This window comes from Eurypyga helias, unplaced genomic scaffold (assembly GCF_000690775.1).
Source record: "Eurypyga helias isolate BGI_N326 unplaced genomic scaffold, ASM69077v1 scaffold37376, whole genome shotgun sequence".
NCBI classification, from domain to species: domain Eukaryota; kingdom Metazoa; phylum Chordata; class Aves; order Eurypygiformes; family Eurypygidae; genus Eurypyga; species Eurypyga helias.
Genome location: NW_010255392.1, coordinates 1 through 25,152, shown reverse-complemented (window position 1 = coordinate 25,152; position 25,152 = coordinate 1). Strand labels below are relative to the sequence as shown.

General features: G+C 40.9%; 1 protein-coding gene across 1 annotated transcript in view; it reads left to right on the top strand.

The window, feature by feature from the left end:
• PSME4 (proteasome (prosome, macropain) activator subunit 4) overlaps positions 1-24,656 on the top strand; it is a 47,559-nt gene extending 22,903 nt beyond the window's left edge. Inside the window, exons 19-42 of the mRNA XM_010153315.1 lie at positions 1,775-1,870; positions 10,216-10,271; positions 10,776-10,832; positions 11,002-11,057; positions 11,140-11,238; positions 11,720-11,782; positions 11,937-12,032; positions 12,799-12,930; positions 14,365-14,574; positions 14,941-15,077; positions 15,405-15,458; positions 16,249-16,378; positions 16,999-17,080; positions 17,608-17,761; positions 18,250-18,319; positions 18,945-19,070; positions 19,408-19,560; positions 20,311-20,415; positions 21,030-21,121; positions 21,507-21,638; positions 22,153-22,361; positions 22,663-22,748; positions 23,250-23,378; positions 24,425-24,656. Coding sequence (XP_010151617.1) covers positions 1,775-1,870; positions 10,216-10,271; positions 10,776-10,832; positions 11,002-11,057; positions 11,140-11,238; positions 11,720-11,782; positions 11,937-12,032; positions 12,799-12,930; positions 14,365-14,574; positions 14,941-15,077; positions 15,405-15,458; positions 16,249-16,378; positions 16,999-17,080; positions 17,608-17,761; positions 18,250-18,319; positions 18,945-19,070; positions 19,408-19,560; positions 20,311-20,415; positions 21,030-21,121; positions 21,507-21,638; positions 22,153-22,361; positions 22,663-22,748; positions 23,250-23,378; positions 24,425-24,619 — 2,719 coding nt within the window. The 3' untranslated portion in view covers positions 24,620-24,656. The remainder of the gene's footprint in view (positions 1-1,774; positions 1,871-10,215; positions 10,272-10,775; positions 10,833-11,001; positions 11,058-11,139; positions 11,239-11,719; positions 11,783-11,936; positions 12,033-12,798; positions 12,931-14,364; positions 14,575-14,940; positions 15,078-15,404; positions 15,459-16,248; positions 16,379-16,998; positions 17,081-17,607; positions 17,762-18,249; positions 18,320-18,944; positions 19,071-19,407; positions 19,561-20,310; positions 20,416-21,029; positions 21,122-21,506; positions 21,639-22,152; positions 22,362-22,662; positions 22,749-23,249; positions 23,379-24,424) is intronic.
• Positions 24,657-25,152: the final 496 nt, after the last annotated feature.

Here is a 25,152-nt window from a genome sequence, read left to right as displayed (position 1 = left end):
CCCAATAAGCTGCAGTGAGCAATAAAAAAAGCTCTTCCTATAGCCTCTCATCCTGCTACTTTGGCACAGTCATTTGTGTTCCTAAACTGTGAAGTGGAGCACAGAACTGGAAATGTGCCTCTCTCCCCTTCCTTCCCATGAGTAAAAGGTGCGTAGTGTGTCCCTGTAAACATGGCAGTGTTGAAACCCCAGAGGTGGCACATAAAGGGAAATGGAGGCAAGAGTACTGCCCAATCTTGAACTCTGTTGGTGTGAAACCATGGCTTCACAAGGATACTGTCCTAAGCACAAGATAATCATGAGTTTAGTATGTGCTAAAGCGTTTACAAGTATCACTCAGCTCAAGCTGCTGACAAGCGTTAAAGCTCAGACATTCTTTATTTCTGATGTTGAACCTTCACGTCCTTGGAGCTATATATACTCAGTTGATGCTCACAGCACGTGAGGTTACACCTCATGCTGTAACGTGCAGCAGGGCATGGTGCATCTGACTCTGAAATATTTCTCTGACAGAGTTCCCACTTTTTTTTAATCTGTAATCTTTTTTTAATCTTTAATCTGCAAGGCAATATGCGCTTGACAAATCAGCGCCACCAAGCTGCAATCTGAAAGTATACTGAGAGTAAAAGAAGAAAGGATCTGCTCCCTATTTGAGTCGTCGGTTTATTTGCGTGCTTCTTTCCTCCACCTTATGTGTAAAGCTGTTAGTTAATAACAGAATTGGACTTTTCTTTGGTTAAGGCTTCATTGTGCTACCTAATAGAAAGAAATGGTGTCTCTTTGGGAGAATATGGCCAAGTGCATGAACTGCAAATTAAATTGGAATGGGAGGGAACGAAGCCGTGAGAGTAGAGTACCTCTAGTAGCTGAGGGAGTAACAGGTGTGAATAAATGGGATAGTAGGTGAGCTTGTGTTGCTTCGAAGTGCAGTATTTCTGCAGCTTGAATACCTGTCAAATTTCTTTTTTCTTCAGTATTCCACAAAGTAATAATTGGAAATCAAACACTTTTTAATGTATTTAGGAGCTTCAGAGCTAAGGTTTTCTATTACAGAACATAAAATGAAAAATTCTAACAGCCTTTGCTGAATACCTCTATTTAGAGTTGATAAGTAGTAATGCAGGAGTACTAAAAGCCTTTCAGTTACGGAACCTCTTCAGAGAGCTGAAAGGAGTTATTTTACCAATCAAAGCTGCTTACCACAGTGATGAGAACAAAGGGCAAGATTTCTAACTGTGTACTAAATGCTGCTGCTGTAGATGAGACAGAGCGAAAAAAAATTTCCTTAATTCTCTAACACAGAAAAAGAGTAAGTTGCTTAAATAGTTGCATTGTAATTCATCTTAAGACTGCAAAAGATATTCACTCAAAGTATCTCCTCATCCTGTTCCTGGTGGGAAGGACTTGTCTTGCTTTGGGACAGAGAGTTATTTTATGGGTTTTACCTGAGATGTAGATAAAAATCCTTCAAAATAACCTTTTGGGTTGAAGCTGTCTGTTTGGAGATTAGTTTGTTGTTATATGGACGTTTCCTTCACTGCTTCAGAGTGTAAAAACAGCCAAAATCTCCAAACCAGCTTTGGAAAACAAAGCTGAAGGTTGGAGTTCTGTAATGGAATTGGATCAAAACATGATTGCTGTAGTGCTCCCTCTTGTGTTTAGAAGTGATATAGCTAAAAAGGGGCTTTTCTAAAACCAGCAAAAATATGGTTTATTACTTGTATATTTTCATGCGTTTAACAGATAAGTAATCAGGTTTTCTTCTTTATTTAAGAGATGACGTGCAGCAGTGTCTTGCCATAGTGCATAACTGCTTGATTGGTTCTGGGAATGTTCTGCCTCCTCTAAAAGGAGAAAGGGTGGCTCATCTGTAAGTATAATTTATTTTCGTATCACAGATTTTCTCAGCAGTTTTGTTCATGCTGTTTTTAGTGCTTATTGCTGTTATCACACAACTTCTGCTAGTGACTATTTCTAAGGAACTCTCATACCAGTATAAAGATACAGAAAATTGAAATGGTGACTTCCAGAAACACTTGAGTACTTGAACCATGAATGAATGTCAGTGCTTTTTTGTAATGCAAGGCGCTCACAGTGTTTCAACAAGGTAGGTGACAGCACTGCATTGCTGATACTGCTTTGTATAAAGGAAACGGAAGCTAGGCATTTACTCACCTGTTTCCCCTCATCTAAAAGAAGCCTTCAAACCCTAGTGCACTGCCATCTTACTGATGTTCCTGTCACCCCAAACAAGTCAAGTCGTAAACATCCTGAACTTCTTGCCAGCTGTCTTCTATTAAAACAGGAAATAAGGCCCGTTGGAGTGCTCAAACCCCTGTTCACAATGTTGCAGCAGAACCTGGCCACTGGTGCCAGCATACAGTAGAACTTCAGTGAAAATGCTGGAGTAAAAGTTCATTTTGGAAGTAACAGGAACTCTCTGTTGCATTAAAGTAGCAGGATTTCGGTTAAGCGTATGGCTCCAGCCTGTGTTTCGTGACTCTAAAGTTGTGGCTGAGATTTTTCTTTGCCCAGGTGCCAGCTACTAGAAGTGCCAAGGAGCACTGATACAGTCTGAAACGTGTTGCTTCAGGTGCCCAGCTTCTGTGAGCTGCTTGTACAGCGGGAGAGGCTTCTCTTGGGTGTGTGTCAGAACACTGATTAAGCTGGAGAGCTGTGTAGAGGCCATCTTTTACCACTGACTATGTAAGAAATTTGAGGAAGTGATCCTTTAGTTGAAGAGGCAGTGCAGAGCGTTCAGGCCGATTCAGACCATCTTCTAGAATAAGGACTCTGTCTCCTTTCCGGAGGCATAGACTGTTGTGTACCAGCAATGTGCTGCTAGTCCATATTGGGAAAATGTGGGAGCGTGTTAGCATCACTTCTTGAATCCTGCCCTGGCATCTGTAAGGTGCTTGCAGATCAAGGACAGTGTTGGTCCTTCAAAGGAAAAGGACTTTTTGTTCTTGGATGCTGTGAACTTCAAAATACAAAACTGTCTTGGGCCAAGAAACCTTTAACGCCACCAGACAAATCTGTTGCAGCTGTAATTTATTAATCAAGGAAGAAAAGCCGGTGTGAGGGTAAGCGGTGCTGCACCCCTGTCTGGGCTATCTGCTGTCAGTAACTGAAGCTTCGTTGGGCAGAATAACCAAGCTCACCACCCGTGGGAACAGTAAACAGCAGCTGTTGGTAGCATGTGTTCATGTAGCCTGCCTCTGGTTTTGTTTTGGTGTGGAGTGTTGGAGATCATCTTTTATACTGTTGGGCAAGGTCTGTACGTTCTTAACGTACCCATCAGGATGATAGCCTGTAATCGGCTTCGGAATGACTTGTATGCTTTATGGAAGGCTTGCTCCATTCTGTTAGTTATCTGTGCTGCCTTATTAAACACAGTTTACATGAGAACGTGCTGGAATCAGTTACATAAGAAGTCAAATCAGACTTCTGTCACATAATCTGAATTTTGGAACTGGGTAGTTCATCTGCAAGGAACATGGATTTTGAGTGAAGGAGACAGTCCGAGGGATGCAGAGGGGGTCTGTGCACAGTGGGTTGTACTTTGGCCCAGTAAGGTGGACTAAATACTTGAGGAGATGCTGTTGTGCCGACTATCAAGTGAATGATTCCAGCTGTTTATTTAACAGTTACCTGTATCTATTAATATCCATTTAGTGTCTTGAGAGATGAGGATGAGTTGGCCCATCCAGGACGGATGGTGTTCTTGCTGGTGATGCCTCTTGTGAAACATATGTTCTGTTTTAATGGAATCCTGTATGTAAGCAAGGGTCACAGAAGGGAATTGTACCAAGGAGAAAATTATCTTCTCTACTGCCTTACTCCCTTCTCCTTCCCCTAGAAATAACTGGAATATATGTAACAAGGGAGATACCGCTTTTTAAATCAAAGGGTATGAAACAGCTCCCTGAGAATGCTGTTTTCCATCCCATATGGCTCTAAAATTATATCCAGTTGGAATGTAGGGGGTATCTTTTGATGAACATGCTATTAAAACCGAAAAAACAGTTTGATTTTTAATTGGCTTTGTTCTGCGAGTTCCTGGGTTAGTTTTCTGTAAGATAGCAGTTCACATTCCCAAGCCTGTTCCTATTATGTACAGTGGGAATGCACGTAAAGCACTTGGATTTGAAACTGGAGAGCTTTCATGGGAAGTGACTGTCAGTTACCCAGAACACACTTATTTGAAGTCCTGTGTGTTCACAGCTAGTGCTTACCACTAGTGCTGCTGATACTCACTGTCCATACGTGGCAATATAGGAATCTTTTTGAATGTAGTATTAGTAAATGGCTGGATACATTTAAGTAAAAAAAACCCCTAGATGTGTACTTCTAAACCAAACTGGCACAGGACATCTCTTGCCCAAGAAACCATGGTGGATCCTACACCATGTAGCACAGCATTTTGCTCATACTGGTTGTAAAGTAGAGCTGAGGAGGTCTAACTGCTACACTTCATCTTCAGGGGTAAGGGTACCTGAAGGTTCTTGCCAAGACAGCTGCGTGTTTGTTCCTTTTTACCCCTGCTCGCTGGATGAAAGGGAAGGCGCACAGATGGGAGAGAGCTTGGAGCTGTGTAATTTTCACCTCAGCAGGAGAAATACGGGGGCGGAGTGAACTTTAAAACTTGTGTAGCGGGACGGTGAACTAGGTCGACGGTTCGGTTAGCGCTGTGAACTCTGCCTGCAGGCTGCCCCTACCACCAAGATGCTTTTTCCCCGAATGCATTGGGGTGGTTTTTTTGACAACTGAAAACTCCCCAGATATCGGCAGGCCTTGGTTTTGGGGTCTGTTTGCCATCTTACATGAGTGACAAGTAGGGGAAGGCAGCATGAGTAAAGGAGACTTGTCTGAGGGAGGAGGTAGGTTTTTTTGCTTAAGTAATAGAGAAAACTAATTATGAAAACTACATATTGGCTGTATGTCACAGCTGCCACAACCTGGCCCAATGCTTATTTCATTATGAGTTGCCATAACTGACCTGTGTTGTTGCATAAAGTTCCCATGTGTTAGATGTGAGGTTTGGGTTTTTTTTGGATGGATGAATTTTAAATTAGTGTTACATAAACGTGGTGGTCTCCTAGGGGAATGAGAGTCTAACAACAGTTAAGAGCACTGTTTTGGGAGAAGAAAGTGAGTGAATCTGAAGTTCTAAACCTTTCTGCTTTTAAACAAACTGCAGAGATGAATGTGTGAGACTGCTTTCTGCTGACGTGGGAACTACTGGCTGCATGGTGTGGTGGTGTTGCTGTAATTCTTTGGGATTTACTTCCGCAGTAGGAAAACGAAGCTGTTGCAAATACAAGGTCTGTCCACTAGCGTGGAGACCACTGCATTTTACTGCAGTAACACTGTTAACCCCCGATTCTGGTCTGATGGTAGATGGTGTGTTACAATTCATCAGCGTCATGCTACGGAAATAATGTTTAAAAGCCTGTGGCACTGTTCACTTACAGAAACTTTTCAACTTGAGAAGTTGTGGGGGAAGTCACTTGGTCCATTTCTGTGGACTTTTATGGAATTTTTTTTTTCCTCTGCATCAAACACCTGAGTTCCCAGTAATTTCAAAATACCTGTCATCATTTCTCCTTGTTAAGAATAATCTGGTTTGTGTCTTGGCAGTTTGTGTTTATTTTATTTATTACCTACTGAAAATAGATTTGCTTCTTGATCAGTTAATACACAAAGTTATTCTGTTGGTCTCTTCTTTTGTTTATTATTGTTATTTATTGTTTGACTATGCTAAACCAGCAGCGAATTCCCCAGCATTGGTCTGGTATGTTCTCCCTCTTAGAATAAAATTGTGCCTTTATTTTCATGGCTTAATAAATATTGGTTAAAGGTTTGAGAACAGGTGTGTTCATCTGCAGGTGTGTACATCAGCAGGAGCCGTCTTGAATGTCCTCCCAATCTCGGTTCATGTTTTCATGTCAATTCATGAGTTTCTCTCATTCCTTTTTAATCTGTTGGTGGCTGGTAGTTTCCAGTCTGAAAACTGATATATTTAGTACAGAAAACACATTGTTAAATTAACCAACGCTCGACTTGGGTGTGCTCTGTATACCCTGGGTATGTACTCACAGTGGCTGTACACATCAGCACCGCACTTGTGAGGTGCTTGAAGTGTGTTTTCCTTGGTTAACGAACTTGAGCATCAGTTCAAGTTCAGGCTTCATAATGCTTCAGCTTTTTTTTCAGAGACCACACAGTTGTTGTCTAGATTATAAATTTTATTTTCTAATTCTTCCCAATTTTGGGAACAAAATGCCCACATGTTTTACATCAGTGGTGTAAATAATTCGTATACTTCTGAAAAGCCCATCCTAGTGCATGCTGTTTTAAATGCGTAGTGTTAGTGTGAACGTTTCATGCACGAGCAGGTGTTTGGGGAGGAGATAGGCAATTCCATCCATGCACAGATAAACTGCATAATTGAAACTTGTCAGAACTGAATAGTTAAATTTCAGTAGGAAATAGAACTTTAATCTATGTCACTTGGTGTTGGCTTTTTATTTTTTTTTAGTCTGCAAGTAGCAAGGAGTTAAAACTTCATCTTTTTTGGCAAATGCATGAATTATTTTCTGAAGTACCATGCGTAACAAATTAATAGAAAACTATTTCATCGCTCTGTGTAGTGTTGTGTTTATATTATTATTCCATGTGGTGGTGTTCGTCTTTGGGAGAGATGCCCTTGATTTCAGGTGTGTTCTGTGAATTACCTTTTTAATACAAAATGGATAGTTTCAAGGGGAAGGGAAGAAAGGAGTTGAGGCTGCCAGAGGTTGTGAGGAGCAGTATTTTTGTAGCTGAAGGTGTTCACAGCCATCGAGTCAGGGCTGTGGTGAATTACATGGACACAGTTGGGGAAGAACAGCTACACAGTGTTTTCTGTGCCTGCAGAAACACGGTGTAACGGTTGCTGTGCCACATGGATGTGTGCAGGTGTACACAATGCTTTTTCTTAAGGGGCCACTAATTTAAGTGATATCAACGCCCTTTGGTTTTAAAGACTCCAGTGCTGTGCAAACAGATTATTTTCAATGTAGGTAGTGTAATGTGCTCTAAGGCTGAGAAATCATTCAGTGGTGTCCAGTTAAGTTCCCATTTGCCTCCCTTCTTAACAGTAAGCAGCTGATTTAGGGAAGCAAAACCAGGATTACTTAGAGAAGATCCATGTTTTGTGTCCCTCTGAAATACAGCTTGGTTAGGTAGGATGGAGTACCTTCCCTGAAGGTGTTCAGACTACAGGTCAAGGATGAGCCCACTTTGAAATGTAAAGATGTGATGTGATGAGGGGCAGGGCTAGCTAACCTTTCTTGGCATCTCCAGGAAACTTCCCAGCTCTGCTGGGGGACCTGCACACAGAAAAGGAAACAGTTACTCCTCCACGGTGAGTAACCCTGTTTTGTCCTTGTTTACCTTCCCACTGTTGTCTCTTCATCTCTTATGTCAAAATAGGCCGATGCAGCCCCAGGTCTAGTCCTTAACACTGTGCAGGGATTTTTTTGCCATTAGAAAAATTTCCTCTGCAATTGGTTCAGTGGAGCGATGCTAAAAGTTACATGTTTCAGCCAAGCTGGTTCTGATTGCTGAACTGTACTTCCATGCGGAGGAGTATGTATGGAGACTTGAATAAAGTGCTCGGTAAAATGTCTGGAGGTTGGAAACCAGAGTGTATCCATTTTTCTCAAATAAAGACGCTTTTGGTTTTGTGCTGTGGCGAGTAAGGGAACGAATTCTTCCAAGTTCTGTTTATTCGGGATTACTGTTCCAGCTATAATATTGCATTTTCTTGGCAATTTCTGTGTTGAAAACTGGTGGTAGGGAATTGTTTAGTACATTGCATGACGCATTGTCCTGAGAACCTCGCTATTGGTATTGCCTGAAGTTAAGAACAATATTTCAGGGCTCTTCCTTTGCTGCGTCTGAAGTAAAACACTTCGTTTTCTCTGGCTCAGTGGCTGACCCTTACAATGCTGAATATTAGTATCATGGATCTTAGTTTGTGGGCCAGCTAGACAGCTTGGCTGCGTTTTGAACCTACTATTTTCATCCTGTTAGTATCCTTGTTGAAACACGTGGTTCTGCCTGTGGAGTAAGGTTGTGGTGAGCGTAAGGACTATGTCAGCCCAGTTCTGGATTACTGGATGCTGCACCGAGTTGTTAACTTGGGGTTTGCTTTGGAAGCTCAAGTGTAGGGAGAGCTTGCCATGTTGTTTTTCCTTTGTTTGAAATACTACAGATTTGGCTAGCTGGTGAAGAACAGCTGAATGTGTTTTGCTGGGAATGGGAAGGAAGCATGAAGATTTGTAAACAAAATTGCACTTTAATTTTCCTCGCCTAATATGCCTTACATGAACTCAATCTGTGTATTTATATCAGGGAAAACTGTTTAAGGGTAAAAATATATTAAAATAGTGTAGAAAAATGGGCTGCTATGTACTCGTTTACCTATCCACATATCCAGTTTACTGTACAAAATCCGGTAACTGCTTAATGTTGAACTGAGGTGGTTGGAAATACCCCTGCTCTGTATCTTCCCAACTGGAACGATGTGATCTTGGAGACACGCATAGCAAACGCTTTCAAAGCCAATCATGTAGATGATTCTGAAAGAGCAAGTGTGTGCGGTGACAAGCTTTATAGATATTTAAGAGATAATCTTTATAGAGATTTATAGATATATGCCCCATCCCTGGCTGTCTTCAAGGCCAGGCTGGACGAGGCTTTGAGCAGCCTGCTCTAGTGGAAGGTGTCCCTGCCCATGGCAGGGAGTGGAACCGGATGGATTTAAGGTCCCTTCCAACCCAAACCGTTCTATGGTTCTGTGATTATTTACTCAGGACCCAAGTACGGGACTGATGTTGGATTTTTTGGAAACTATTAGTGGCCAAGTTGTACCTTTAAGCACTTCTGCCAGTGCTGAGTTTTGGGGGGAAAAATAGTGGGGAAAGCTTCTGGAACAGCTTGTTTTCAAGTCAGTGTAACGCTACCAGAAATACAATGAGGAAAATGCAATGAAGGCTCCACCTCTTGATGTCCAAATCCATTAAGAAAAAGACATTTCAGTTTGATGTTGGTACAGATTTGACTGTTACAGGGGTTGCAACATCAGGTTGTTTATTTTTGGTTGCAAGTTTCGTATTGGGATTGACATTCCTTCATCCAATCAGCACGATAATTGAAGCGCTGGTGTTTGTGTTCACTTCTGCAGGAGAAAAATGACCCTGATTTTTGAGTCTGACAGAAGTTTGCCGTTGCCTGAAGTCTGAAAGTTTACTTTAGTAGCTGGTAGGGCGCACTCAGATACGGAATCTCTAGTGGTTCCTGGTCTGTTACTCAGCTTTTCCAACAGGTGTAGCTTTGCATCGCTTCCCTCAGTTTTGTTTGCTCTTATTAGACTGCTGGTGCAATTCTACACGAAGATTCATTTTTATAGGGACTACTTGCTGATGTTGTTTAAAATAATACGCTGGTGTGTTTCATCCTGGAAAGCTTGAATTGTCTACCTAAATGTTTGGGGGGCAAGATTGTTGGTTTTTTTCTTAAACCTGCAAAACCGAAACAAACACACACACAGAGAAAGAACCCCAAGTGCATGTAGGGTACGTTCTTGTGTCATTAAAATTCAGTGGCATGTGGCAGCAGAGTTGGTATTTCATGCATGGTTACATATAAAGCAGATCCAGAAAGACTGAGAATTCACTTAAAAATATTTTTTGTTTGATAAGTTTGACCCACATCCTAGAAAAAGCATGGCTTTATCTTTTTGGTATGGTTGTTAACAGTGAAATTCATCTCAATGGAAGTCATCTGTACTATAATGGGAACATAAAGACCAGAGCCAGAAAAGCTTCATCAGCTTAACTTGTCAGGAAAGAATTGTATCTCAGCAGTCAGATTCATCTGTCATTCTGGTCGAAGATGAGTAGGAGCCACTCGTGTGTTCGTAGGTTTGACAGTGCAGCCAGATCTCTCTGCTGCATGAGAAATCAAGGTTCTGAGTTCAGGTGCCCTTGCCTCTGACAAACAGTCTGACCCATAACTATGGCTGGTTCGATTTTACTGTCAGTAAATCCAAACATCCTTGGTGCTACTGGTATGAAACTTAACTTGGTCAAGTGAATTCGGTGTCAGTGAAACTCACCATCACCAATTTCCATAATGTCTAGTAATACTTGGTTTGTTTCCATGCAGGGTCCCAAGTCTGGTGTCCTTGGAAGAGACAAAGCTGTACACTGGGGTTGAATATGGTGAGTAGATCCTAATTCTGTTCAGACAGGTTATAAGTGGGGTTTTCATGCTTTTTTCTGCTGTGAAGCAACAGTAGGTTCTTTATGAGACCACAATTCTGATTCTTCTCTTGATATTAAATGGACTTTTTTGGCCAACACAAGTTTTTGTGTACATGCCACTTAATGTTCAATGACTGCACACAAGATCCATGTCTCCTGCACCAGAGTGGCTGGGAATGGGGGCTCAGGGCCAACCCTCAGGTCAGGATGGATAGACCTGTGTACTTCCATGCAGGTGAGAGGTGCAGGAAGCAGCACCCAAGGACTTCACTTGGGAGGCAGAGGGAAAGAAGGCCCTAGGAGAATGGTGTCCTTACATATAACAAGAAGGTTATTTTACGATAGTCCATACTACCACCTCTGAGTAGTTTGCTCTGGCTTTCCACTGGTTTGCTTCTCTAAATTCCTTTTTATACTGTCGTATAATAAAGAGAAACCGCTTCTTTTTTTTTTTTTTTGTAGATATATCAAGAGAGAATTATCGAGAAACAATTGCAAGGGTTACAAGGAAATTGCTGCGTAAGTTCACTGCTCCTTCTCTGTTTACGTGTTGTGCTTTTAATGTTATAGATAAGAAACTTTTTTTAATTTGCCTATAATTCTTAAATTTAAGCTTTGTAGAAATAAAATTATTGTTCATTTTTGAAGCTCTTTTCCTGCTAATCAGTTCTTTTTCTTCCAATTGCAGGCTATATACTTGATAATTCAGAAGATGATACCAAGTCTTTATTTCTAATAATAAAGGTATATTTATAACTTGTAATTACTTCAGACAAGATGACTTGTTTCACAGAATAATCACTCTGTCATCTTTTTCTTCCTGCAGATTATTAGTGACGTTTTACAGTTCCAGGGGTCTCACAAGCATGAGTTCGACTCCCGATGGAAAAGCTTTAATCTGGTGAAAAAATCAATGGAGAACAGGGTCAGTGATTTTACTTGGTAAAGCTTAGGTGAGGGATGGAAATAGTTCCTAATGTTCAGAAGGACTTTTTTTCATCTTTTCCTTACTGTCCTAATTAGTTCTCATAATTCTGAACTCCAGTTCCTTTATGAGAATGTTGTTTTGCACCTTTGTTTGGAAATCTTCTGAGCTTAGCATTTCAGAATTGTAGTAACACTCCATTTGTGTATATCCTTGGAGCAAAGTCTCAGAGACTTGGCATGATGCTCTGTTCTGGTCCTTGTTAACTGAGAAATCTCTGTGCCCAGAGCTTCCTTTTGCTTACAGAGTAAGCTGAACAAAAAACTTTTACCAGGGCAAAAACCTCAAGGTTGTCTGCCAAGAAGAACTTCTACATTAAATCTGCTAGCTCTAGAAGAAGAGGGGTGCATGGGGAATTGAGTCAGTACAAACTGCTAATGTGGATATTGAAGTCTAAACCAAGTTGTGTGTTTGTTCACAGCTTCAAGGAAAGAAACAGCATATCAGAGCTTTGCTGATAGACAGAGTGATGCTGCAGCACGAGGTAATGCTTAAATCTTCACTAACGGCTCTAACTGAAAAGCTGATTTGTTACGTTGTCGTTTAGCAGAAGATGTGATAATCCTGTACTAGTGTCTCTTGGGTTTGTGAAATGTGAAAACAATCTCTCCTTTATTGGTGTTTTCTATGCAATTTAGTTGAGAACACTAACGATGGAAGGCTGTGAATATAAAACCTCCCACCAGGAGATGATCAGAGATCTTTTGTGCCTGTCCACAAGTTCGTATGGTCAGGTAAGGAACAACCCCTTTTAAACTGAAGTAGAGAGAGTATTGCATTGATCTCAAGTTTTCAGGGTCTTTGCTTTTCAATTTATTTCCATGGCAACACAAAATATTTACCTATTCCATTTGCATCAGTTGCCAATTTTGGCAGTTTTTGCTTTAAACGCAGTCCCTTCTTTGTCAAATGAAGAACTTAACTGGGTGGAGACGCTACCAGCTTAGGGTGCAAATTTTCATTTTTATTGAGGGGCTTAATTCTGGACTTCTAAAGAATAATTCAGTAAAACATGTCAATTAACATATAGCAGATTGACACTATTTGGAATGCCAAATCTACTTTTAGGAAGTAGCTATGATGGCATCGTAGGTTTTAAAAATAGGCAAAACAAGTGTGTCAGGAGTTAGATTGGGAACTCTGTGTGTGTATAAGTTCAGATCCATCCGTGATGTCTGCAGGCTCTTTAGAGTTCTGCCATCTCTATCTAGTATTCTAGCTGTTTGTTCTTCAGGTGACCTTAAGGACACAGTGACTGTTTTTTGCAACATAAAGAATTTTCTGTATCTTTGTAGATGTTCTCAGGTAAACGCTAGAAGCAAGAAATAGTAGTATTAAAGTCCTGTGGGCAAGAGTTGCAACCTTATCCAGATAGTTTTGTTTCTGTGCACAGATACATCATGTAAACTCTGCGTAAGCAACTGAAATGGATCAGGATATTACTTGGTATAGTGTACTTTGGGTTCCGAAGACCTTCTAGTACTGTGTCTCTTCCCACAGGTCAGAAGTAAAGCTCAGCAAGCGTTCTTCACAGCCCTGGGAACCTACAACTTCTGTTGCAGAGATATCATTCCCTTGGTCTTGGAGTTCTTGCGTCCAGACCGGCAAGATGTCACTCAAAAGCAATTTAAAGTACCGTCTCATTAGCTTTTGTTTCATGCCTGTCTTTTGAAAGTGTTTTTATAGGAGGATTTTTAGTGGTGAAAGTGGGGTTTGCTTATCAGCGTGACTCGTGGTGTATAGTTTATACGTGACTGGCGTAAGGAATTATTTGTGTTGGATCAGTTATCAAGAGATACATTCCTCATTCCCTTGTGTGTTCAGGTATTACTGACATGTATGTTAACAGCTGGCTTTAAGATAGGAGATGGAAATTGAGAAGCTGTAGTCCAAGGCGCTAAAACCCAGTAAACAGCTCTGTCCGCTGTAGGGGTGTAAGAAAATAGCATGAACTGCACAAAGAGCTGATTACCCAAAAAAGCTATAGGAAATCAGGTGGGTTTTGTTATGAAGTGGTGAGTAAGTGCTGATGCTCTCAGGCCTGGAAATGGTGCTGGTGCAGTCATGCCAGGATGCAATCTGTCCATCCAGGTGTTCGAAAGCATCCTGCTCCCCTCAGTCCTGACCGCGGAGACAAACCTGGGCTCTTGTCGTAGGGTCAGAGCGACTGCTGTGGCTTAATACCCTGGTGCAGCTGCCCCATGTGTGCTGTCAGACAGCATGGGATCATCTTCTCTCTTTTCTTGTTTCCTGATTTTATTTTTTTCCCTGCCATCCTTGTTCCTCCCTTTCTCTACCTGACTCCTCCCAGATAAGCAACCCATGCCCAGTTACTTTTTCCCAGTGGGTCCCAATTTTGCTGCACATAGAGCACTTGCTACTATAACTGAATTTGGTATTTCTGACACTGCTACCAGGCAGTTTTGGCTTATAACATATTACTCCTGTGGTTACCTAGGCACTGTTGTTCTTGTAAGACTGTTCTCCAAAAGGTCCCCGAGACTTCCTTCCAATTGCCTGTGAAATTCAGCCATTTCTCGCGTAACTACCACATAATCACCTCTAAAATCCAGCTCCCCCTTTGTCTCACTGTGTGTAGCTTGTCAGCTTCTCACACAGTCACCTGTCACATTCACCAGTTCATTGTCGTGTCTAGCAGTTACCCACATCCTCATCAGTCAGCATCATTTCAGTGTCACCACCCCAACGATTTGCCTGCAGCCCAAACATGAATAAACCCACAGAAGGGCCAAGGTGTGGTCCTTGGTCATTGAATAATCTCCTTCAAAATGCAGTTCAGAAATCAGTCTGATGTTCTGTGGATAAACTGCTTGGCAGAGCTTCCGATCTCACTGGAACAGTTCTTGAGCATGGAGGGAGCTCTGTGAAAAACCTTCAGCGGTTTGACACCGAGGCAGCGTTGCTGAATGTTTAGGGTAAATTTTAATGGTTTGGTAACGTGAAGATCAGTTTTTATTCTGCGTGGGTGCATGCTTGTGTAGGTAGTTATCACTTATCTATGAATAATGACTTCACTTCCTAAACATCTCGTCTTTCATTTTACAGGGTGCCTTATACTGTCTCCTCGGAAATCACAGTGGAGTATGTTTGGCAAATCTTCACGATTGGGATTGTATCGCACAGACGTGGCCGGCAATTGTTTCTTCTGGGCTCAGCAAAGCTATGTCCTTGGAAAAACCATCCATAGTTAGACTCTTCGATGACCTAGCAGAAAAAATCCATAGGCAATATGAAACAATTGGACTGGATTTTGCAGTAAGTGACAGGTTGCTTGGGGATCATGTCTTGGATTTTGAGAGCATTTGATTATGTAAATATGTGAGACTTATGCTGTTTGAGTTAGTGTTCTGATGTTGGTCACATCCCAATTTCTGTTAGAGGAATGTAGACATATATTTTTGAGGCTGAATAATAGAGCTTCCTGTAACACTATGGTAATTTATAACTTTTTGTTACACTCTAAGGAAGCCTGTTCCCTGTTTTTTCATGGGTTTGTCTATGTGGACAGGCAATTCTGCACTCTTCATGATTCTGAACTCTCCTTATTTCAGAACAGAAACAAAGATAGATTAAACTTGGAAGTTGCTGCTCAGTCCAAAACTGTGTGTTCTCCCTCAACAGGTTCCAGAGAAATGCATCGAGATAGCCGTTTTGCTGCAGAAATCGGAACATCCAAGTTCAGACTTCACAGGTCTTCGTTCAGAAGAAATTCAGTTAGGAATTCAGCGGCAGAAAGAAAAGAACGCTGAGGCTTTGCGGTAAGTTAACGCCCCTTCACGCCATCTTGCGCTGCCCAGTACGTGCTCTGTGTTAAATGTAGTCAGCTGAAACCACCAAACTAAATGCTGAGCTCAACAAATTCGGAATGTCCCAGGATTGTTGTGGTGCATCTTCTTTCCTGACTCGGCAGCCTCTTTCCTCTACGGTCCTGTTTTCTTCCTTCCTCCTTCTGTTCGCTGCCCTCCCAGTTTGTGCTGCGTTTACTGTAATGCTTTCATCCACCTTTTCTTGAGGAACTCTTATTCTATGCGTAAATGATTCTCTCAGTAGCATCTGGGTGATGATTTCCTCTTTTTTTTCCTCAGAAATTATGAAAATTTGGTCAACATGCTGCTGGACTGTGTGGAACAGAGAAATCTGTAAGTATCCCTTGCTGCGCATGAGAATTTCTTCTTTTTTGGGGTGGATTAGAGGTGGCTATGTGAATAAATAGCAGTTTCATCCAGAAGTGCAGTTACTGTGACCAGAATTGAGTAATACGTTTCCACCCGTGCAGTAGTTGTCCAGAAGCAGTACATCAGTAGTAGCCTTACATGAAAGGGGTTGGGGATACCTTTGGAAGAGCTCTCCGAGAAGCCATCCGCAGAAACTGAATTTCTGGAGGTCCCTGTGCATTTGTATATGGATTCTGTTTGCCCAGACGGGAAGTGCAGGGGACTCTTGCATTACTGTCTCCTGGGTAAAGAAGTGAATGAGTCTTGAATTCCTTTTCACTTGATTTGTTAATATAAGGCATCACTGCATCTTAGTTTGATGTGTGAATTAGTTTGAACAGTTATTTTTTCAGGTTTCTTTTTTTTCTGGGGCCAAAAGGTCTGGTTCTGTCTGCGTAATACTGACATCCAAATAGATTTTAATTGGTAGCATAACAGTGCTGTTAAAAAACTTTAAGAGAATATCCCCATAGGTCTGCATTTGACACTGAAATGCCAAGATCGGAAGGCGCCATCAGCCCAATGTTTGATGGCACACTTGTGTTCCCACAGCACTCCTGGTTTCCCTAAATGGGTTAAGCTCGTTAACTGCAGCAGTGGCACAGAACATCACTTACCTTAGTCCAAACCTACTTACTTAATCTTAATGCCTATAATAATTTCTGTGCAAAAGCAGTACGTGCAACTATTCTATTAATGTCTGTATTTTTTGTAGCCCCTGGAAGTTCGAGCACATAAGCATCGGTTTTCTGTCTCTGCTTCTGAGGGATGACAAGATACTGCCTGCCCGTGCCATAAAGTTTTTTGTGCAGTGTCTCAACCACGACGCCATTGTAGTTCGTAAGGTAAAACCAATGTATATCTCTGTTTTGCAGCTCACTGGGGCTTAGACTGTGATGCTCTGCTGTCAGAAGCACAAAAACTGAGGTGCACATCCCTCAGCCTTTGTCCTGCCTCTGTACAAACGTCCCTCATCCGAGAAGATGACAGTCTTGGCAGCTCTGTAGCCATGACATATGGTGTGAAGTCTGTACACTGTGAAAATGTGGAATGTACCTATTCATTCTTACTTGCTTCAGAGTTCTTTAGCAGAATTTCTTCTGCAGATGTCTGGTTTTTCTGTCCGCAGCTTATTACTTGAAGGGATCCATCTGTGTTATATTTGTACCTTTCATTCTGCTCGTTGCCTCAGTGAGGCTTGAAACTAATGATCACCACCTATTCTTTACTTGAAAACAAGTAGTGGGGAGGTTTTTCTGGGCCGTAACACGAGTTGTGTCCTGTATCCCATGAAAAAACTGAGATTTACTACTTCGAGAAGTATCAGCCACTGGGTTGGCCAAGTTCACTGGCTTTTTAGGGAGCTGAATAGCTGGCTTAAAATGTGCCCATGCTGATATAATTAGGGAGATCCTTCTGGAGCGAGCACATGGAATGGATACATTAATGCCCATTTTTTTCATAGGTGGCCATCTCTGCTGTAGCTGGTATTCTGAAGCAGCTTAAGAGAACACACAGAAAAGTGCCCATCTGCCCTTACGAAATAAGTAGGTTTTATTTCACGTAAGAAATGTCTTATCAATGTTTATCCTAAATTTTTTAAAGCATATTTTTCTGGTTAAATTAAACAGAATCACAAGCTTTTAATTTCTGGCTGGTTGTTCATGTCCTAAGCAAACAAAATAGGTAATGTAATGAGTTGTTTTTCAGTCATCCTGGTTTTTTTAGGCAGCGTTATCAGTGTTTATTAGCGATTCACTTACCTGTAGTGAGTTAAAACTTCAGCGATAAGGTCATTCTCCTTTCAGAAGGCCTTGTAATGTGGGAATAATGGATATATCTTCTTTATATTCTTTAATCATTTCAAATGACCCATTTATATAAATTAATAAAGGAATCTCGTCTATTACTGTCTGTGTTATTTCTGATCTCCTAGGGCAAATCTCTGTACAGATTTGATTGGGGGGAGGGAGACATAAAAGCGCTTTAGAATCTTCTCTGAAAAGTAAGTTGTAATTTTTTGAGGGGATGTTAAAGAACAAGTTCATTAGAGCATAAATTCCATTTTAACCAGGTGGAAACCCTAAGCCTTCCAGCATTCAGGCTGGCGACAGACCAGATAACCAGTGGCTGCACTATGACAGTCAGAGCTTACCAAAGACTAAGGAAGCCTGGGAGTCCTGTTGTTTTGTGGAGAAGACACACTGGGGTTATTACACCTGGCCACAGTGAGTATTATTAAAATAAAACTGTGTGAGTCGGCCCAAAAAACCCCATGGGAACTTAAATAATGTTTGTTAACTCTAATTTTGTTAATTGGAACAAAACCAATACAACTTATTTATTCCTTCATGATCCTTGCTTCTTTTACCACTGGCCTTTGTTCTTAGTTTTGGTTTTTTGAGGTTTTTCTCCCTGTTTCTTTTGGGGTTTTGTGGGTACTATAGGCACGTACTTCCTATGGTTATTTAACTGCTGCTTTTAAAATGAAATGTTGCACGTTTCAAAATGGTACTGTTGCAAAATACGGATTCTATCACTAATAAATCTGGATTGCTTGCTGTAGCAAAACCTTTATAACAGTCTTTGTAAATTTTGCTCTCTTGGACTTGATGATAAATCGTGTTTCATATAGAGAATATAGAAAATTATCATAAGCTTTATTTTACTCTGAAGAATGATACTGTATTGTGGCTTTTTTTTTTTTAACATTCAGAACTATGACAGTTTATGCTCCAGCTGAGCATCAACCGAAGCTTGGGCGAAGGAGAGACGAGCTGACAGAGGTAAGGGTTTCGGTGTTTTTCAGTTTTGCGGAGTTTTTTAACACTACTTCTCCTTTCTTTGTTTTAATACAGCCCACAGAGTACTGTGGAGGTCATGTGGACATAAAAGTCTGTTCTCTCTTAACCCAAGTCTAGCTTGCCATGAACTCAGCTACTCAGGGTCATGGCTGTGGGGATAGAGTCGTTTTTAACAAGCAGTTAGTGATAACTGTTCTGAAACTTGAATCCCCACAAAACATTTTAATTGTGTTTTTCTACTTCATTTTCATACTTATTGTGTTAGCATACGAGAAGAAACTAGTTTTTGTATGTATTGCAGCTTCTCTGTCAGCGATCATGGAATAATTGTATTAATGAGCACTTTCTTGTTCCCTTTCAAATCATTGTCAGAACTTAGAACAAGGTAATTAACAGCAGTGGGAATGACTGCTTTGTAAACCAAGAGTCTTGCAAAACATTGCCCCATGTTCCCTACAAACTGAGGGGAAGAATTGGGTAACCAAGGAATGATTTTTTGCCAAAAACAGAATTAAAATGAAAAATGGGACTGGGAAAGATTGGGATATCACTGTGACAATCAAGCACCTCGAAGCTAATCCTTTTTTTTTTTTTTTTCTTGTTTCAGGCAGAACAAATTATATATGATCACTTTTCTGATCCCAAGTTTGTTGAGCAGTTAATAAAATTTTTGTCTTTAGAAGACAGAAAAGGAAAGGACAAATTTAATCCTCGGAGATTTTGCCTCTTCAAGGTAACTAGAGTTCAATAACTACATGGCTTCCGTTTTGCAGATAAATTACCGGAGGGTGGAAAAGCCACTTTACTATTTGGCTTTCACCCCACTGTTGGAAAAGGTTGATTTTTAAAGGTATGCTGCTATGATTAATCCTATTAATACTTTCTTCCAATTAACTAGTTAGGGAAACATATTTAGAGTAATATAAAAGTACGTGGGACACTTGCCTATAATTCTGTTTCACAAGCAAAGTAATTTCACTTTCTGTATATTCAAATCCCTTCTGTGTTCTTACAAAGACAGTGGTTTAGACGGACAATTGCTGAAGACACTTCCACTTCTTGTTTCACAGGGCCTTTTCAGGAACTTTGACGATGCCTTCCTGCCCGTTCTTCAGCCCCACTTGGAACAGCTTGTGGCAGACTCCCATGAAAGCACCCAGAGATGCGTAGCTGAGATCATAGCTGGCTTAATAAGAGGTTCTAAACACTGGACATTTGAGAAGGTGCTGAAGTAGTGTTTTGCAGTGATTTGTGGGAGCTAAGGGAGGAGTTTGAATTACTAAACAAATTAAACGTATGAATTTGAGGGCTTTTGATGTCACCCGTGTCCAAGAAGGGACTGGGAAATGTTGCATAGCACTTCGCTGCCCAGCCTTGAGCACAGCTCGTGGCTTGATTCGATGCCTGTATAATATTAGGTGTTAGTAAAATGCTTCAAGGTTAAATCTAAGAATAGTTTGCTGGTAAGGAGATAACAAAGCTATTGTAATTTACAGTTGGAGTAAGTGCTAATGTCCCCCTCAGACTGCTACGTCTTTATTTACTCTAGACCTAACTGTCTAGGTAATCTTTTAAAGGACTTTCTGTGCTGAAAAATAATTCTGGGAGTAGCAGTTTCTTAATAAACAACTAAAAAAGTAATTTTAAAACTGGAGAGGGGACAGGCCTTCAGGTATACAAGACTGCTGTCCTACCAACAGCAGAGTGTATGCAATCTCCAATACAGCTCTATGTATATCACAATGAAAATGGTGCATACGTAGCCCACGGTATTTCTAACCCTCCTGTAAACAAAACGATTCCTGAAATCTTACCTCTCGTAGTATAGATTGCCTTTTATAAATGTCGCTGCTTCCAGGATCTGTGCTGTTTGTACATGGGTGAAAAGATGGAAGGATTTGGGTTCACAGTGGTTACACGGCCAGTTTGTCCGTGCATAGACAAATCTTGTCTTTTGCCTCTTTGCTGGGCAGGTGGAAAAGCTCTGGAAGCTCCTCTGTCCGTTGCTTCGAACAGCTTTATCCAACATTACAGTCGAAACGTATAATGACTGGGGCACGTGCATAGCAACCTCCTGTGTAAGTGGTGATGTTAATGTGTGTGCTTGTTATGTGCTACATTTCGGGGGGAATTTTTGGCCTCAAATCACATGTTTACTCTTGCTCCAAAAGGGTGCAGCTTAGCTTTGTGCTGTGAAAGCTAAGTCTCAAGTTACCTTCTAACGTGCAGTAAGGTTTCTGTACGCTGCGGTGGACTGGGAGTTGCGGTATCTGAGAAGCAGGGTAAACGATAGGCCACAAGTACCTTGGATCAGTAATCCTTTGAAATCAGCCGGCCAAATTCAGCAGTTTGTCAGCCAGAACCCTGGCAGCTAATTAGCAAAATTCAGGCATCATTATTATTATATGTCAAAAATCAGGCTAAAATTCCTTCTATTCTTATCACTGTGTTAACCAAATAATTGGAACTGCGTGTGGTTTCACTGCAGTTTCCTCCTTTTGAGATTCATTGTGAAAAGATATTTAGCTTCACACTTGCTTAATAGAATCACAGAATGGTGTGGGTTGGGAGGGACCTTAAGGAATAAACCCAAGGGATGCAAGGAAAATGCCTGCCAGAACTTCCCTTGTTTATACATTATTCACATTTTTTAAAATCCCACGTTTGCTGATATCTCTGATTGCCATTTCAGGAGAGCAGAGATCCTAGGAAACTGCACTGGTTATTTGAATTGCTGTTGGAATCTCCGTTGAGTGGCGAAGGAGGATCGTTTGTAGATGCATGGTAAAATTAATGTGGTTTCATTCTGGCTGAATAAAGAAGGAAATAAAGCATGGAAAAAATGTTTTGGGAGCACGTTGAGCCAGCTAGCTTGTCGAAGCAGGGAACAAAAGCACGGCTTTCCAGCTAGCTCTCCACACACAATGGCAGTTTCTGCATTATTACTTTTTTGATGTGATTAAATCTAGTTAACAATGTGAGGATTTGGAGCTGGCATAAACGTGGTGCTGCTGTTTCTTCCTGTAATTTTTACCCATCTACCCATGTGGTTCACACAGACACTTTCATCCAGTGACACACACATAACATTTCAAAACAAGACATGGGTGGGCCTGGGGAATGGAGGACCCGTTCTGTACGACTGAAGATGTGCTGTTCCGATTTCTAGCCGGCTCTATGTACTGCAAGGTGGCCTTGCCCAGCAGGCATGGAGAGTGCCAGAGCTGTTGCACAGACTGCTGAAGTACTTGGAACCTAAACTCACGCAGGTTTACAAGAACGTCCGAGAGAGAATAGGAAGGTCAGTGTCTTATTCCACAGTTCTCGGGGACTTTTTTTTTCCTCTTTCTTTTGTTTGAGTAATTGAGTATTTAAACAATTACACTGGAGTGGTGACTGCTTATCTCTGTGTGGGAATACTGGTAATAGACATCAGATAAATTAGTGTTAAGACTTGCTTCAGAAACTGACACACACACACTCCCAAACAAACAAATGAGCCCACCTTTACTGCATCTAAGCCCTAATAAGCCATAAATGTACAGGGAATCCTTCAGAGAGCATTTTAGTGACTTAAGAACTAGTTGCAGATGTGTTTGGGGGGTTGTAGCTCAGTGGTTGTCTAACCCTGCCTGATTTAATTTTCTCCAAAGAGCGTATTTGAAAAACATGTGGTTTTAAATAACTTTGAAGAGGAAATTTCCTCTAAGTATTAAACTTCAAAGTTCAACAAACTGATCTCAGGTCCCTTGCACCTATGTTCTCCTGACAGTAGTCATGCTAACTGTATGTTCTTGCTTGCTTTGCCTTTTTAGTGTTTTGACCTACATATTCATGATAGATGTTTCCTTGCCAAATACCACTGCAACTAAATCTCCTCGTGTCCATGAATTTACTACCCGGATACTTGAAAATCTTAAACCCCTCATGGAGGCAGATGAAGAAATTCAGAATCACGTTATGGAAGAGAATGGAGTCGGTGAACAAGATGAGCGAACTCAGGGCATTAAACTCTTGAAAACAAGTGGGTTTTACTTAATGAAGTTAAGAAATGGGGGGTTGTTAAGGACATGACGATTGAGGTCTGTCAGTCATACAGTTGCATCACACAATTTCTCCTCTTGGGTCTGTGCTGCCACAAGGCATCTGTTGTTCAGGGTTGAGGTGTGTATAGTCACCTTTACAGGGTGGAACTTTACCGGTGTAGGTCCACTGTACTCGGTGGATATCTCTCAGGCGAGTCTTGGCAATAAATGAGGTCTATCACTTTGGGAATCGTTAGTTTTTTGTCTCATCTTAATCGGTGGTCATTTTTCTTTATACAGTTCTGAAGTGGTTGATGGCCAGTGCAGGACGGTCCTTCTCTACAGCTGTCACAGAGCAACTCCAGCTTTTACCCTTATTTTTCAAGGTATATGCTTTAATTGCTGCTTTATTAGTCATGCTTGAGTAAAAAGGGCAAAATCCAAGTTATAAGGGACTTTTAAATACAAAGAAACCCAATAATGGTAATAGAAAACATGGATACCAAGGAGGCCCAAACAGATCTTATATGCTTATGTGTGTTTACAGCTGGTGATTGCAATGGGGAACCCAAGTCTTAAGAGCACCCCTTTAATCCTCCTGAAGGGCTTCACACTAGCCATACTATTTACCCAAGTCATACATGGTGCAGGGAACACGGATCTCTTGAGCCTGTTCATTTTTTTCCACAGCTGATTGCTGTGAGCTTATTTAAACGTTCTATTGATTGTTTTTCCCAGTTAATCTTTCAGCATTGTATTGACTGTATTTTTCATAGACAACTGTCCTTTCATGATATTAAACTTCCTTTCAGGATTTTGCTGTTAGCAATGGTTTTTTACTAACCATTAGCCTTGTATTTTTTTTCCTCTCTCATCTTTTTCTGCAGATTGCACCAGTAGAAAATGACAATAGCTATGATGAGCTCAAAAGAGATGCGAAGATGTGTTTGTCATTAATGTCTCAGGGTTTGCTGTATCCTCAGCAAGTGCCTTTGGTACTTCAGGTGCTAAAACAAGTGAGTATGGGCGGAGTAGCTTAAAGCTTCTTGTTATCAGATACACTCTGTGCTTTTTTTTTTAAGATTATTTAACAGTTGTGATTTGAAGAGATTAAAATACTGCTTTTCTTAGAGGTGAAAGGAAAGAGTTTATTCAACTATTTTAAAACATCCTCAGAAACAGTAAATGATTTTTTGTTTTGTTTCCTATTTCCAAATATTTAAACAACTTGTATCTTGTTCAGAAATTTTAATTTATTAAAATGTCATTCAGTAGTGGATCAGTCAAAGCCAAAAAATGTCTCCTCGTGCGCATAACAGCTCAAAATTCAGTGTCAAAATGAGTCACCATATAAAAAACTGCCCTTGAATCTCTGCCTTTGTGGAGTTTCATGGTGTATTTCCCAACTGCTACTGCTTCCAGAACAACAGCACAAACCAAACTGCGCTCTTGAATTGAGTAGTTCCTTCCATGTGCAGTTTGTCATGCAGGAAATGCCTTTTTTTCTCCAGTCACTCAGGCCTGCTGTGCAGCAATGACACCACCTATTGCAGAACGTTGGTGTAGGCTGTACACACAGCCAGAATAGTAACGGCAGTGTTGCAAGCCGGGCTGCACCCATGACTGCTTTCCGTAAGCACGTGGAGATGAAAGTAAAGGAACCTGGAAAGACTTTGCTTTCCACATCCACTGTATGGAGAATATATATATATACACGCAAGCAGACTGGAATTTCTGGTTTATTTATATCTGCCTTGTGACAGATGTCGGAAATGAATCAAAGGGAGAAACTTGCCTGCTTTGTCTTTTACAGTATTAGGGATCTTCTAAATAAAAATTAGCCATCTGTTAAATAATAGTGTGCTGTGGAAGTGAAGCCTGCTATAAATGATTGCTTAAATAATAATTGTGCACTTTGCAAACTACAGAGTGTATGAATCAAAAGTGTCTGAAGAAGGGCAGCTATTTGCCACTGTCCCCAAAGGCTTTTTCCTAACTGTAGGTAGCTTTACACCAGGTAGCTCCTTGCCTTCTTATACTTAACACTTATTTTCACTTGTAGACAGCAAGAAGCAATTCTTGGCACGCTAGGTATACCGTATTGACCTACCTCCAGACCATGGTGTTCTACAATCTCTTCATCTTTCTCAACAACGAAGAAGCGGTCAGTGACATCCGGTGGCTGGTTATAAAACTCCTGGAAGACGAACAGCTCGAGGCGAGTAATACCTTTGCTGGAATGCTTTGTTTCACGTGACCCGTTTCTTGCCCTTGCTGAACTTTGTGAAACAGCTACCAGTTGTGAATTAATGCAGCGAGTATTTCTAGCTTTGCATTCTTCCATTTAGAAAATATGACTGGCTTTATGGGATTTATTTCTTTCATGTTCCCTTTTTTCTCCTAATACTCCATTCCAGGGAAATAGCTTTTTTAAAAATCACTAAAAGTATTTTCTAAAGTCCCGTCGTTCCTACCTTTTCGACAGAATGGAACATTGCTTTGTTTCATTCTTGATTTAAGTACAGCTGAAATAAAGCTATTACCATTTTACTATATTATCATGGATGTTGGTGAAAATTCAACTTCCAACAAGGTAAAATGCCTTCCTATGTGGCAACTGTACTAAACCACTATTTATTCCTCTGTAGGTCTGTTTCCCATTTAACCATATCAGCTCATTAATGACAAAAATATTCATTTTAATACAGCCAGCTCCCTAAGGAAGTATTTCTTTAGATTTCTTTAGTTATGAGTAGATTCTCCCTAGTTTTGTGAAAGATGCCTGCAGGA